This window comes from Lingula anatina, chromosome 2, assembly GCF_051362555.1.
Source record: "Lingula anatina isolate TDL-2025a chromosome 2, LinAna3.0, whole genome shotgun sequence".
In the NCBI taxonomy this organism is placed as follows: domain Eukaryota; kingdom Metazoa; phylum Brachiopoda; class Lingulata; order Lingulida; family Lingulidae; genus Lingula; species Lingula anatina.
In genome coordinates this window covers 29,873,483-29,885,923 of record NC_141768.1, presented here as the reverse complement: position 1 = coordinate 29,885,923, position 12,441 = coordinate 29,873,483, and the positions used below count along the sequence as shown (strand labels likewise).

At 34.6% G+C, this 12,441-nt stretch overlaps 2 protein-coding genes across 4 annotated transcripts in view; one reads left to right on the top strand and one right to left on the bottom strand.

The window, feature by feature from the left end:
• LOC106177131 (uncharacterized) overlaps nt 1-4,994 on the top strand; it is a 7,201-nt gene extending 2,207 nt beyond the window's left edge. For both annotated transcript variants that reach the window (XM_087006498.1, XM_013559820.3), the window contains exons 3-8: nt 18-192; nt 1,720-1,901; nt 2,734-2,823; nt 3,053-3,271; nt 3,481-3,603; nt 3,976-4,994. In XM_087006498.1, coding sequence (XP_086862624.1) covers nt 18-192; nt 1,720-1,901; nt 2,734-2,823; nt 3,053-3,271; nt 3,481-3,603; nt 3,976-4,331 — 1,145 coding nt within the window. In that variant the 3' untranslated portion in view covers nt 4,332-4,994. The remainder of the gene's footprint in view (nt 1-17; nt 193-1,719; nt 1,902-2,733; nt 2,824-3,052; nt 3,272-3,480; nt 3,604-3,975) is intronic.
• Nucleotides 4,839-12,441, bottom strand: LOC106166741 (protein FAM161A). Of its 2 annotated transcripts, none has more exons than XM_087006497.1 (5): nt 10,601-12,441; nt 10,352-10,427; nt 8,921-9,112; nt 7,921-8,020; nt 4,839-7,266 (listed from the first exon to the last, which is right to left on the bottom strand). In XM_087006497.1, the coding sequence occupies exons 1-5, from the start codon at nt 12,315-12,317 to the stop codon at nt 7,024-7,026; spliced, it is 2,328 nt and encodes a 775-aa protein (XP_086862623.1). In that variant the 5' UTR covers nt 12,318-12,441; the 3' UTR covers nt 4,839-7,023. The 2 variants fall into 2 exon arrangements, with proteins under 2 accessions (XP_086862623.1, XP_013400842.2); XM_013545388.2 differs by having other exon boundaries at nt 8,945-9,112; nt 10,601-12,433.

The following is a 12,441-nucleotide window of genomic DNA, read 5'->3' as shown; positions in this document are numbered from 1 at the left end:
TTCTTGTTATTTTACAGACAAGTGTTTTGTCTGTGGTTTTGATGACTGTGGTCGCACCTTCACCACTATGGGATACTTACGACAACATCAGCTCTCACACAATGGAGAAAGGGTATTAGAATGCAGCTTTGAAGGCTGTGGTCGGAAGTTTGCATGGCCTGCTCATCTCAGATACCACATGTTGACCCATACGTATGCATTTTTTCAAGATATTTTAAATTTATTAGCTTAATTATCACAAAAGTTAAGTGCTTAGGCACAGATTAAATATCCGAATAGAAATTAAAATTTCCGGATTGATTTATGGCACTAAAATACAGATCAAGTTCAAATACCAGCTTGGTAATTGTATGTTGTGCTGATGCACACAGTCTAAAAATTTGTACGCTTACTTGTATCATTTAAATCATATCAAACAAACATGCTAGTTATGAGTAATCTTAATGAATGGAAGTACAGCTTTAAGCACTGCACATATGCTGAAACAAAGGAGGCTCTGAAGTTAATATAATTTCAAGAGACTTGTCAGTCAGTCAATTTCTCCACCAAAGGATGTGGATTTTGTGCAAGCCTTATTGGTACAAGCAGCATTACCTCATGGATCAAAATTCTAATGGGGCAAGTGATAACAGTCTTTGCAACTCACAAGTTCATTATACTCAACTGAGAATGCATGTCAGAAATGTATAATAGTTGCAAGGCATTTATGCCAACTTTCAAGATGCGTTTAACTGATGGGAGGTGAATGCAGATAATCAGAAAAGTTTCTGATGCCACAGTCAGCAACGAATGTAAATATTTGCACCCACTCACACCTATGCACACGCAAAACAAATTTTTGAATAGTATTCAAAGATGAATGTATTAAATAGCCCCTGGCATTTCATTTTGTTTGGATATTTACAGATCATTGGTTAACGAGTCTTGGTTGGCAGTAGATAGGATCACTTCTGATCCTCAGATGAGGTGCATTTGACCTTGTCCTCTTGGATTCTCTCCTTGGGAAATCCCCACAAGAAACGTCAGAATTGAACAGTGAATAAACCAATTTTAGCAGCTATTTAAGGATATTTTTGGAGAAAAGAATTCGAACCAGCATTATCTTTTAAAAAAATAAGCTTTTCATTTGTAGTCAAAGTCAAAGAAATTTTGAAAACTGTAGTCAATTTGTAGAAAAAAATTAATGATATAAACCATAATATATTTGGTGGTATTATCAAGTGATATAATCATAGAACTACAATTACACAAATAAATAGATAAATAAATATATATCACAGTTACATAGAAAAAAATAATGTACAACATAGGCATAGGCATGTGTCAGGTCAAATCCCACTACCGAGTCAAATAGAAGAGAAGAAAAATATGTATAAAGATCATACTCTTCTTTTAATATAAGATTAATAAAATAAATAATAAAATAGATTAATGGATAAATAAAAACAATATTTAAAGAGCATTATGAATATTTTTATATATTGTACATTTTACAGTATCATACGCTCTACCATCAGTGTTTTCTTCTTTGTGTCTGTACATTTGACAGCTTTGCGGCCTTGTTTAGACAAGGCGTTCTGCTCCAATTCTTTCTGAAATTGGTAGTATCCAATCTATTTAAATTTGTTTTATTTATAATTAGCAACATTGATCATTTATCTCAACATAACATTAAGAAAATTTGGTGAATCAAAATCTTCACACTTATTTTTATTATAGGGGTCAACGCAATTACAGGTGCAATTATGATGGCTGTGGCAAACAATTTTACACTTCCCAGAGTCTTGGGGTGCATATGAGATCTCATACTGGTGAGAAGCCCTATGTGTGCCCAGAGGAGGGCTGTGACAAGTCTTTTTCTACAGCAGGGAATTTGAAAAACCATATGAGGGTACATACAGGTAGGGGTTCTGTAGGGAAAGATCAGCATATTTTCTATTAGTTTATAGAAAAGAAAAGAAAGGTAGAAAAAGTAGCAACACTACATGCAGACACCGCATCTAACATTTCTATGTATGGGCAATGGGTCTGTTTAGAACCAGTTGATCCACTCACTAACTAGTCTGCAGATCAAGTATGGTATTCGCTTGACAATAGATTCTGGCCTCCCACAATTTGATATATTGTGGGAGGCCAGAATCTATTGTCAAGTGAATACCATACTTGACAATAGATTCTGGCCTCCCACAATTTGATATATTGCATTAAAATTAAAAAAAAAAAAAAAAAAAAAGACTGCCACCACAAAAGCTATGAAAGGAAAACCATGTTAGCTCAAAAATGATTCTTAGGATATCCATATAGCTCAAATATTGGAACATCAGCTTGTTTGGATTTTTTTCCAATTGATGCTCTTTTTGTGAAATTTTATTCATTCTCTCATTTTCAGTGTGTGGATTTGAACTTTCATGTGGCTGAAGCTTTACGCTAATTACATATTCCTAATATTCCTGTTAACTGTTGTGCATAATTTAAATTTGGTGTTGGTTTTGCTGTACAGCATAATGTATTATTGCATCAAAATTGACAAAGTAACCTATTTCGTGCATCATTATTTTCTGCATTTGTCTGTACATTTGACATTCTCTCTCTCTCTCTCTCTCTCTCTCTCTCTCTCTCTCTCTCTCTCTCTCTCTGTGGTTAACAGCATGTTTTCTAAGTTCATTGTTTTGGCTAAATTTTACTGGTCTTGATGTGAATTGTTATTGTTACCAAATAAACACTTCATTGTAGGTGAAAGACCATTTATCTGCAATGTAAGCGGTTGCAATAGAAGCTTTGCTGAGCAATCAAGTTTAAAGAAACATCTTTTCACTCATTCAGGTAAGCACATGCAGGATATATGTAACTTACATAAGAATAAAATTGTCTGAACCATGTATACAAATGTCCTTGAATATACTTTAGAAAATTGCTCTCATTTAGATGATAAAGAAGTGATGAATGGCTAATGTTTAGGTGTAGTATGATATCTGTAAAAATTCATGGATAATGTATTGCATGCTTTTAAGATTCATATACAAGAAGAATAATGAACATCATTTCTTCATAGGGAAGAAAATGTATATGTGTGAACTGTGTGACAAGTCATTTTCTCAAAGTGGCAGTAGAAATGTTCACATGAAGGGACACCTCTTGTCCAAATCGTTGAAAAAGGGCAGGCCCAGTAAATCCAGCACCATTGCTCAGCAGGATGATGGAATGGACAGTTGCCAAAATGTTTTGTTTATTCAGCAAAATCAAGATGACTTATATCAGTTTGGCAACCCAGGTAAGAATCATATTATCCTACAGAAAAAAGTCATTACCATGCCATATTCCTGTTTTGAGATTTGTAGATTTGGAAAGCTGTAAATATAATTGTCAGCATACATCTTCGTGCACATTTTCAAACAGCCCTACAAATAAATTCATTGTGTTCTTTTTGATTGAAATGTTATTGAACTGATTATAGCTTATCCTTTACTGATAAAATTTCAGATCTTCATGGCAGTCCATGTGAGTCCATAATATTTCCTCATGCAGTAACAAAAGATGTTGTAGCTGTCACAACTCAACCAGAAGGAGATTTAGACCTACAGAATAATATCCTTGGCACAGAAGGTAAAAAGAGTTTTACTAGAGGGTGGGCAGATGCTATGTGTCTTGACTATATACCATCTCTTGAGCATGTCCTGTCTGTCAGTGTTGGCATCACCTTGTAAATGCCATTAAAGGAAAAACCTTTTACGTGTTATTCTCAAATTTACAAAAATGTTCCTCAGGACTAAATTGCAACTTGCCTTTGAAATTATAATTGACCTGATTGGATTATTTCCGATTCAACTCTTTCCCAGTCCAGTTTGCCTAAAGTGTCATAGAATCTTTTTTCTACAAATTGCTTTGTTAAATGTCTGCATACGTATCATCATGTGAGGTCAGTTTTGCCATTTGTTCAAAGAGGTGCTACTGTTGTCTTTTAATCTGTATTTGTAGAAGTTTTGGGCAATGATGAATGCATGAGTTCTACACTACCCACCCACACTTCTGGTGCTAATGTGGTAGTGCTGACCCAGCCTCAAGAGATGTCCAGTTTAACTACCAGCTACCATGGTACTCAGGGAGGCAAAGAAGAAATCATATACCAGAGTGACTTACACTTGACTTTAGATCACGAGGAAATGGCAGGAAACATGAGTTTGCATGATTTACATGCAGATGAGCAAGTTCATATAACAACTGCTAGTAGTATTGCAGAAACAACACACGCTCAGTCCATTGATCCGATCATGGAAATGGATGGCAATGAAAGTGATGATAACGACAGTAAACTTACAATAATGTGTGAATAGCAAACTTAATGTTTGTCTATAGGGCATCTATTTAGTTGAGTCAGACACCTTGAGAATATTGTTTATATATATTTTGTTAATTTAAATTAACCACTATTGGTAAAATGATGTAATGAATTGGGATCTATTCTAACAGCTGCAGACATCAAATTCTAATAATATAGTTATACAGTAGAGGTTTAGGAAGTAAATCTTCGAAAGTTCCAACTTGACATCTTTAATGACTGAGTGGTGTTGGTTAATATATGTTCCCAGGGATTATTAAAGAAATTCATATTTGAAGTCTGGTGTTGTATGCATTTCGATTTAAAAGAAATATACCTGGTGAAAACTTTTCTGAAGGTAAATTATCAATTCAGTGACTGCTCCTTCATTAGAGTAATGTGCAAGTAATGTAAAATAATGTGTGATTGTTATGATAAGCTTTAAAGCATTGTAAGTTTATAGTATAATTATAAATTCATGCATCGTACCATTTGATAATAGAAAAGAGTTGAAATATCAGTGTACTATTTGCATCATTTTATTAAGTTTTAATAGTAAAAAAGATGTACTGAGATTAATAATCTCAAATTTCACTTTTAATCCTTTTGATTGACATGTATGTTTGTGACTACATGCTGTACTGTCTGATGCTATTACAATAAAATACTTTTCTTTCCATTTCATGAATTGTGAGTGAATATGCAATACAGAATCTAAGCCAGTTTTTTAATGCTATCAACTCTATTTTAATACTATTTTTATATATTCATTCAACATATGTTATATACAGACTTGACATTTGACTATTTTTTCCAAATAATTTTTTTAGTCTTTTCCTACTTGTCTGACTTGAAAATGAATACTAGGGTTTATGTCTTGTTTTAATAACTTTTAATTGTGACATCAGCTCTTTAATTGAATTCACCTAATTATACAATCAAAAACACACGGCTGATTCTATGTCATACATCAACCTTTAAAAGCATTTCAATCTCCATTTTTTTAAATTGTCATCTGTGAAAAAGTAATAACAGTGTCTAGTCAGCAATGGTCAGTGGTGCATCTGCCCTCATCTGGCTGCTTCCAGGGCTCTGAAGCAGCAAGGTATTCTTCCTGACAGGTTTCTAACAAATGGAAGGCAGTTGGTTTTCGGAATATTTCTGTATTTGTTCTGGTTAAGGTTTCTATTGATGGCTACCAATAAGGTTTAACACCAACATGAATTTCGCACCAAGCACAAATGCTCCTACAAACCCAAGTTGCTCCGGGAGCGATATCCGCTAAGCCTTGGGCCGATTCTAAATGTCTGTGAACTTTATTTTGACCACCATTGTGGTACAGATAAAATATGTATTGTACAGAAGCCCTGTGCCATGTATAATACAGATGTCGGAAGCTAGCAATGGCTGCCCCTTTGTAATAATCTCTTATACAAAAAACCAAATGTTAAAAAATAAAAAAAAACAAGGACAAACTTTGAATATCGGATCGGATACGTTAACAGATTCATTAATCGGATTGGTTATTAAGGGATAAATTATGGTTTACCTAAGGAAATTCCATGTTTTGGCAAAAGTGAACAGTTGTTCACAAGTCATGGGAATGGGGTGCTTCATGCACAGATCACGCTAAATAATATGAACATTTCATGCATCTGAGTAAAATACATAGTTGCTTTCTTGATCCAATGCCCCCCACCCCTCTTGCAACTTCAAGAAAACCATCTGTATTATACATGATACATTGTGTAATGATGTGACAATGAGGTCATGCTAGTTAACTGTATTATATATTTTAAAATTTCATAGCAGACAATGACAGACAGGTGATGGCTATATATACAGACACACTGTGTCCGTGCATAAAGAATTGAAATTTATCATTCACTCTTCACAAAGTAGTTTTAATTAAATACATACTGACCATTAAAGTGAACATCATACAACAAAGCACATTTTACAAAACTACAGAAAAGCCCTGATAGATACCACTTACTAATATATCCTTTTTTTTTTTTCACTTTGGTTTTTTTATGCAACTTTACTATACATCTGGTGAAAGTGAAAAAGTGCAGGGTTTTAAATACTCATTATGTACAAATAACACTTCTTGTAGAGCTTATCTGTGGACAAGATATACTTTTTGATCATATTTTAACATGATTATTGCCATAAATTAATAGTTGCAAAAATAATTAAAATTCCCCCCTCCCGGTTGAACCTCACAGCCCATCAACCATCTTGACACATTTCCGAATTGCACAGAACCTTGAAGAGATGACAGAATTCAGAAAACTATCATTTAAGTGTGAGTAAGGACTTTTTAATTTCCCCAGTTTGTCAAAGAGTTATGGCAAGTGTCAGGAAAGGATGATAAAGGTTGGTGGGTCCGGGCATGGGTTAATTTTCACAGGAAACTGTCCAAAAATGCACCCTTAAGTGTTAATGTTTAACAATCAATAATGCAATGCTCCTTTGAACTGTTAATTTTGCTACCTCAGAAACAGGAAACACAATGTCCAAAACTTGGAATTGTCAATATTTTTCAGCTCAAAATTCTTTAGCTGTTGTTTTTGTAGATTATATGTATGAAAGTTTTTTTGTATGATCAATGCATATTATAAAATGTACTACATATAAAATACTCTAGCCAATCCCTGATTCCTGAGTCTACCAGATTTGATCAAGTCCAATTAAATACAGTGAAATTATTCCAAGTCTGACTGTTCCTCTGGTGTGCGATCCCCATCGGACAGCCCATCATCCTCATAACCTTGTTTGACAGTGGCCCTGTAGGAGCCCAGGTCACTGGCATCATCATCATCGTCATCATCATCCTCATATCTGTATCCCCTAGCGTGAGAACCTTTATCAGCAATAAATTCTTCATCGATTCCTGCACGTCTTAGTGTATCATGATACTTCCTCTCAGCCGCTTTTCTGGCATTTACCTATAAAAGTTATTGGAAAATATGCAATGTATTCCAATATTATTTGTTAAATTATTATTCCAGCACTGTAATTTCTCTTACAGTTTGTTGGGAAAATGTATCATTTTTCTTGTGAAAATGCATACAGTATGCATCCAGTACTTGCACCATTGTGAAGAAAAAAAATTACCTAATTTTTTTAAATATATATACCTGTTATTGACAGAAAGGAGACAGAAAAGCCAAGCTTTATATGTTAATCAAAAAGTAAATGGGCAATGGTACGAAAGAGATGTAACTAGCTATGGAATAAAAATGATGTGACAGAGAGAAGACTAGACTAAAATTGGAACTGCCAACTTTAGGGCAGAACTAATGAAATAAAATATGAAGTGAATTTTATTGATGAGAAACTACATCATCAGAGTCCTATGAACCTTAAAAACCAACAGGACTGGTTATAACAAATGGCAAGCTGGTAATTACAATGTTGAAGATTAAAGTATAATTATTGTTTTAGTGTGTGGATTAAAGTCAGTGTCTGAAAAAAAATCTAATTTAGCACACAATGACTGATTTGATAAAACAGATAAATGTATCGAACAGACAAAGATTGAAATTGCTTTTTTATTTGCCAGTATAAAACAATATGGCTTTAAATATAAGGAAAGCTACCTGTGTTGTTCTTTCAAACAAAAATGGCCTCTTGTCAACTCTTTCTTTTATTTCATTCATTTCACGTCTATATTCCTCCTGCCTTGCTCTGTCAGCTTCTCTGTAAAAAAAATATCATCCATGCTATTCAATGCAAGTTTAAAAAAGGCAGCAAAGCTGTCAAATGTACAGATAAAAAGCAGTAAATAATGATGCACAAAATAGGTTATTTTGTCAATTTTGATACAATATTACATAATGCTTAACAGCAAAATCAACACCAAATTTTAATTATGCACATCAAGTAACATGGACAATAAGAATATAGCTTAAGGCCCATGAGAGTTCACAAAATATTGCGTTTCTCCCATAGGTGAATGGGAGTGAAAAGTCACATCTTTAAAATGCAAGTGTTTGAAAAATGAAAATTTAAGTCTGATCAGCCATTGCTTCTGAGGAGAATTTAAAAAAAAAAAAAAAACAGCATAACTTCAAGACAAATATTCCAAATAGGCTGATATTTTAAAAACTCAACTGATATTTTAGTAATATTAAATCCCTCCTGAAGACAAAGAGCCAACCAGTTCTCTGCTTATGTATTATCTGCATTGCATACCATACAATATATGCTGAAGAAAAAAAAACTTTTGGAGACATGGTCCGATCAAGCTGATTTTTTAAACTCCACCTGTATATAAATAACATTTATCACTCCTGTAAGTCTGAAGAAAAAAAAGGTCAAATGGTTTTTCTTGCAATGTGTTATCTGTACTGCATTAAGTATAATTGTATAATTTATGCTGAAAGAACAACAAACAGCATAAATTTTGAAAATTGGTCCAATTAACCTGACCTGTATTTTATGAATATTCTTCAGTTCTCTAAGTCAAACAGTTTTCCACATATCATGTTATCCATGAAAATGTACATAAACAGTGAAAACAGATGCAGATGACAGCTCTATGTACAGACACATCTGTGTTTGTACACAAAAAGGCCCATTGTAGTGAATAGTGCTTACTGTATAACAACGAGATAAACATACTTGTATCCTTTTAGCTTTTCCTTTGAGCAAGCTTTAAGAGGCACAGATCGATCATTTGCAGCTGCCCTTTCTGCTACCATTTTTTTCAACTGACGTTCCCTTTGGCGTCGTCTTCTTTCATTCTCAAGTTCCTCCAGTTCTTTCTTGATCATGGTGCTCATCTTCTCCCTGTGTAATTAAATATATGTACACCTCTTAAAATTTAGATTTAGTCTGAAGCAATACATAACACATAAACACACAGCATACTGCTTACTCTATAAAGATATAACACCCGCATCTAAGGCCTGGGCACACCTTTTTTCAAAAACATGCTTCAGTGCTTCAAGAGTGGTGTGCTGCTTGTAGAACCAATTGATAAAGCCTCTAATTTATGTTTTGTGTCAAGGCAAATGAAATTTTTGTAGGCCTCCCACTCATTTAGAACATAGAAACCTCAATTAAAGGGAGATTGATGCTTTAATCGATCAAAATCCCATTTCTTTTATATAAAATACTTATCTAGATATTAGTGCAATAAAATTACACACATATATAGTCTAAAAGCAAAAATTCCTTTTTTTTACTGTTTTAAATTTACCACCCTATATGCTACTACTTTTATCATCAGTTTAACTACTTTGTAAATTGGTGTAAGATAGTGATTGGCTTCCCCTGAACTCTGCAACAAAGTCAGATATCATCATGAAAATTGACATGGTTGATGACAAGGGTGTGAAATACAACCCAGTGCCAGCATTTCCTTTAAATGTGTTTTGTTTGGGAGATATGAGGCTCTTATTACAATATTCCATCGAACAAAGTTTTTTTTTTTTTGCTTTTCATCGATAAAACCAGAAGTAAGCGTTTAAAAAAATACCCTGGGACAAGGTTGTATAACTTATTGTTATGATTAAATAGACATTAAAATTGTGTTGGTAGCTATTCAGGTGAGGGAGATCTGTTAGAAACTGAAAGTATAATTTTCAACACAAAAATACAGCTGTTACATCATCAGCTCAAATTAGCTTACCGTATACACCACGTTATTCATTTAAGCGGATTAAAAAAAATTAATTGGACTGTTCGCCCAGGATGTACTGTAGGTAAGTCCTCATAACACCCTGTGTTATGAATTCTCAAGCCTATAAATACTCACATCCTGGGGTAATTGTGTGTCCTCCATTGCACCTTTTAAAATGTCATGATGAATGTAATGTAATGTAAGTTGTATTGATTCATGCATGATTAGATAATGTTCCAAGTCTTTTTATTCCAGCTATGCAGTATTGTTACCACTTCTGCACTCTACTTGCATGTAAGTGACATCAAACCTGGCTTTGAAGGTTTCTAACACAGGGTGTTATGAGGTCTTACGTAGCATGTAAAGCTAAAAACTGCCTCTAGTGAGGCAAATAAACCACATACTTATTAGCACTTGACCGGAGTTCTGATGAAGCTGTCATCTTTGCTGGAATAGTATCCATAGATGCAGAAAGTGCCCCTGTAAAATAATATGAAGATCTTATAATAATGTCATATGTGTAGTGACATAACACAGAAAAGGTAAGATATCAGTTTCTGATTTTTTTCATGTTTTATCATGAAAAGAATAAATAAGGACTACAATAATTTTTAAAGAATACCTTCAAAAGCATTCCCACTTGAAAAACCTACCTCTGGACAATCTCACTGGCTCAGGTTTAGCTCTTGGGTTTTTATATGGCCATCTGTTTTCTTTCAAAGTCTCTTCATCTTTCTGCATATCTTCATATACTTTATTTTTCTTGGATGGTATGCGTGATGTACGCAAGTTAAATGGTTTGCATACAGTGGCGTCTTTCTCTAACTTTCTTTTGGAAAGCTCACGTTGAAGCTCCCAATGTTTTTCCTCAAAATTTGGTACATCCGGGTTGATCTTTGGTTTAAAACTTTGACTGGTGCTTAAACCAAGCTCTTTAGCCTTTGATGACCATACTTTGGATCTTGTTTGTGCAAGGGCTTTGTTTCTGCTCTCCATATTACGTGGTAAAGATGCAGACCTTAACATCTCTTCAGCTCTCATCTTTATTCTTATCTTTCTGTACTCTTCTTCTTCAGCAATTTTTTCCATTATAGACTCATCAAAAACCTCTTTTGGAATGGGACGTGCTTTAAACTTGCTCTTTTCTTTCTTAACAGGAATGTTTGGAATTGATTGAGATCTTTGCCTCTTTTTCTCTTCTTCGCGGATAGAAAATTTAAAAGGCTGAATCATGGAATTTACAATTTCTGAACTCAGATCTTTAATAGCTCTTCTGCGTGTTTCTTTCTCTTCCATAATTTCATCAAAAAGAGGTACATAGATGTGTGCTGGTGCCGGCTGTGCTTTGAATTTCTTCTGACACTCTTCCTCCTCCTTTCTTTTCTTCTCCTCTATTTCATTCTCAAGCGCTATCATTGCAGACGTCTTCTTTTTCGGCTTTTCATTATCCCTCAGCATCATTTTAAATGGTTTTGGAATGGTTATCCTATGTCTCCATTCTTTACCAGATGACTCTACTTTCTGCCTTGATGATGTTGAAGATATGCCTGATGACATTGAATTTGTTCTTTCTCTTGGAGCATAATCTTCAACTGAAAAATTTTCCCACATATCTTCTATTTGCGACATTGAAGAATCATTTGCAACAGGAAGGTTTGGTTGGTTTTGCCTTTGGAAGCTTTTATTTTCATTTGTATTACTATTCAGGAACCTGTCATTTAGATTCTTGTCTTCATCTGCCCAGGCCTTTTTCAATGATGAACTATGTGACATAGACATTCTTCCATGACTAGTTTTAGGCCTTGTTGGGGGTGCTGGTGGTTTGGATGACATATCACGCACATTGTCCCCTTGGAAAACTTTATGTACAGATGGTGGCACTGCATTAATTTCATCACTATATCTTGACCCATCTGGTCTGGTGTGGTATCTACCTGTTATCTCATAAGGAGGTTTACCCGTAACGTGCTCAAAACTTTCTGCTTGCAATTTTTCATCGTACAAACTTTTGCACAAAGACAGGGTTTTCTTGTGCTCTGACTTGAGTTCCTGTAACTTTCGGTAAAAATCTTCGTCTGATAAGTTACTGAGATCGTTTGTTAAACTTTCAATTAGAGGATCCGTTGCAGTCAGGTCTACCCTTGGACTAGCTTGTGTGCGATAGCCAGTGTCCCTTTTCCATGTTGCATTTTTTATGTCATCTTCCGGCTCACTCTCCGATTCATGTGGTTTTTCATCCCAGGTATGGCTAAAGGATGATGCACCACGCTCATGGACCGTTGTGGGCAGACCAGTCTTGGAATCAAGTGGGGGTTTAACGCAAGAATTTGTGAGCACTGCTAAACCGTGACTTGTTGCCATCGTCAACATTTGAAAATATGCCGCAATAGGACCGGACTCAAAGTAAATATCGATAGTAAATCATTTATAATCTCTGTGATCCAATTATTGATACACAAATCCAAATACATAATGATTTTTCAGCAGTGTTGCA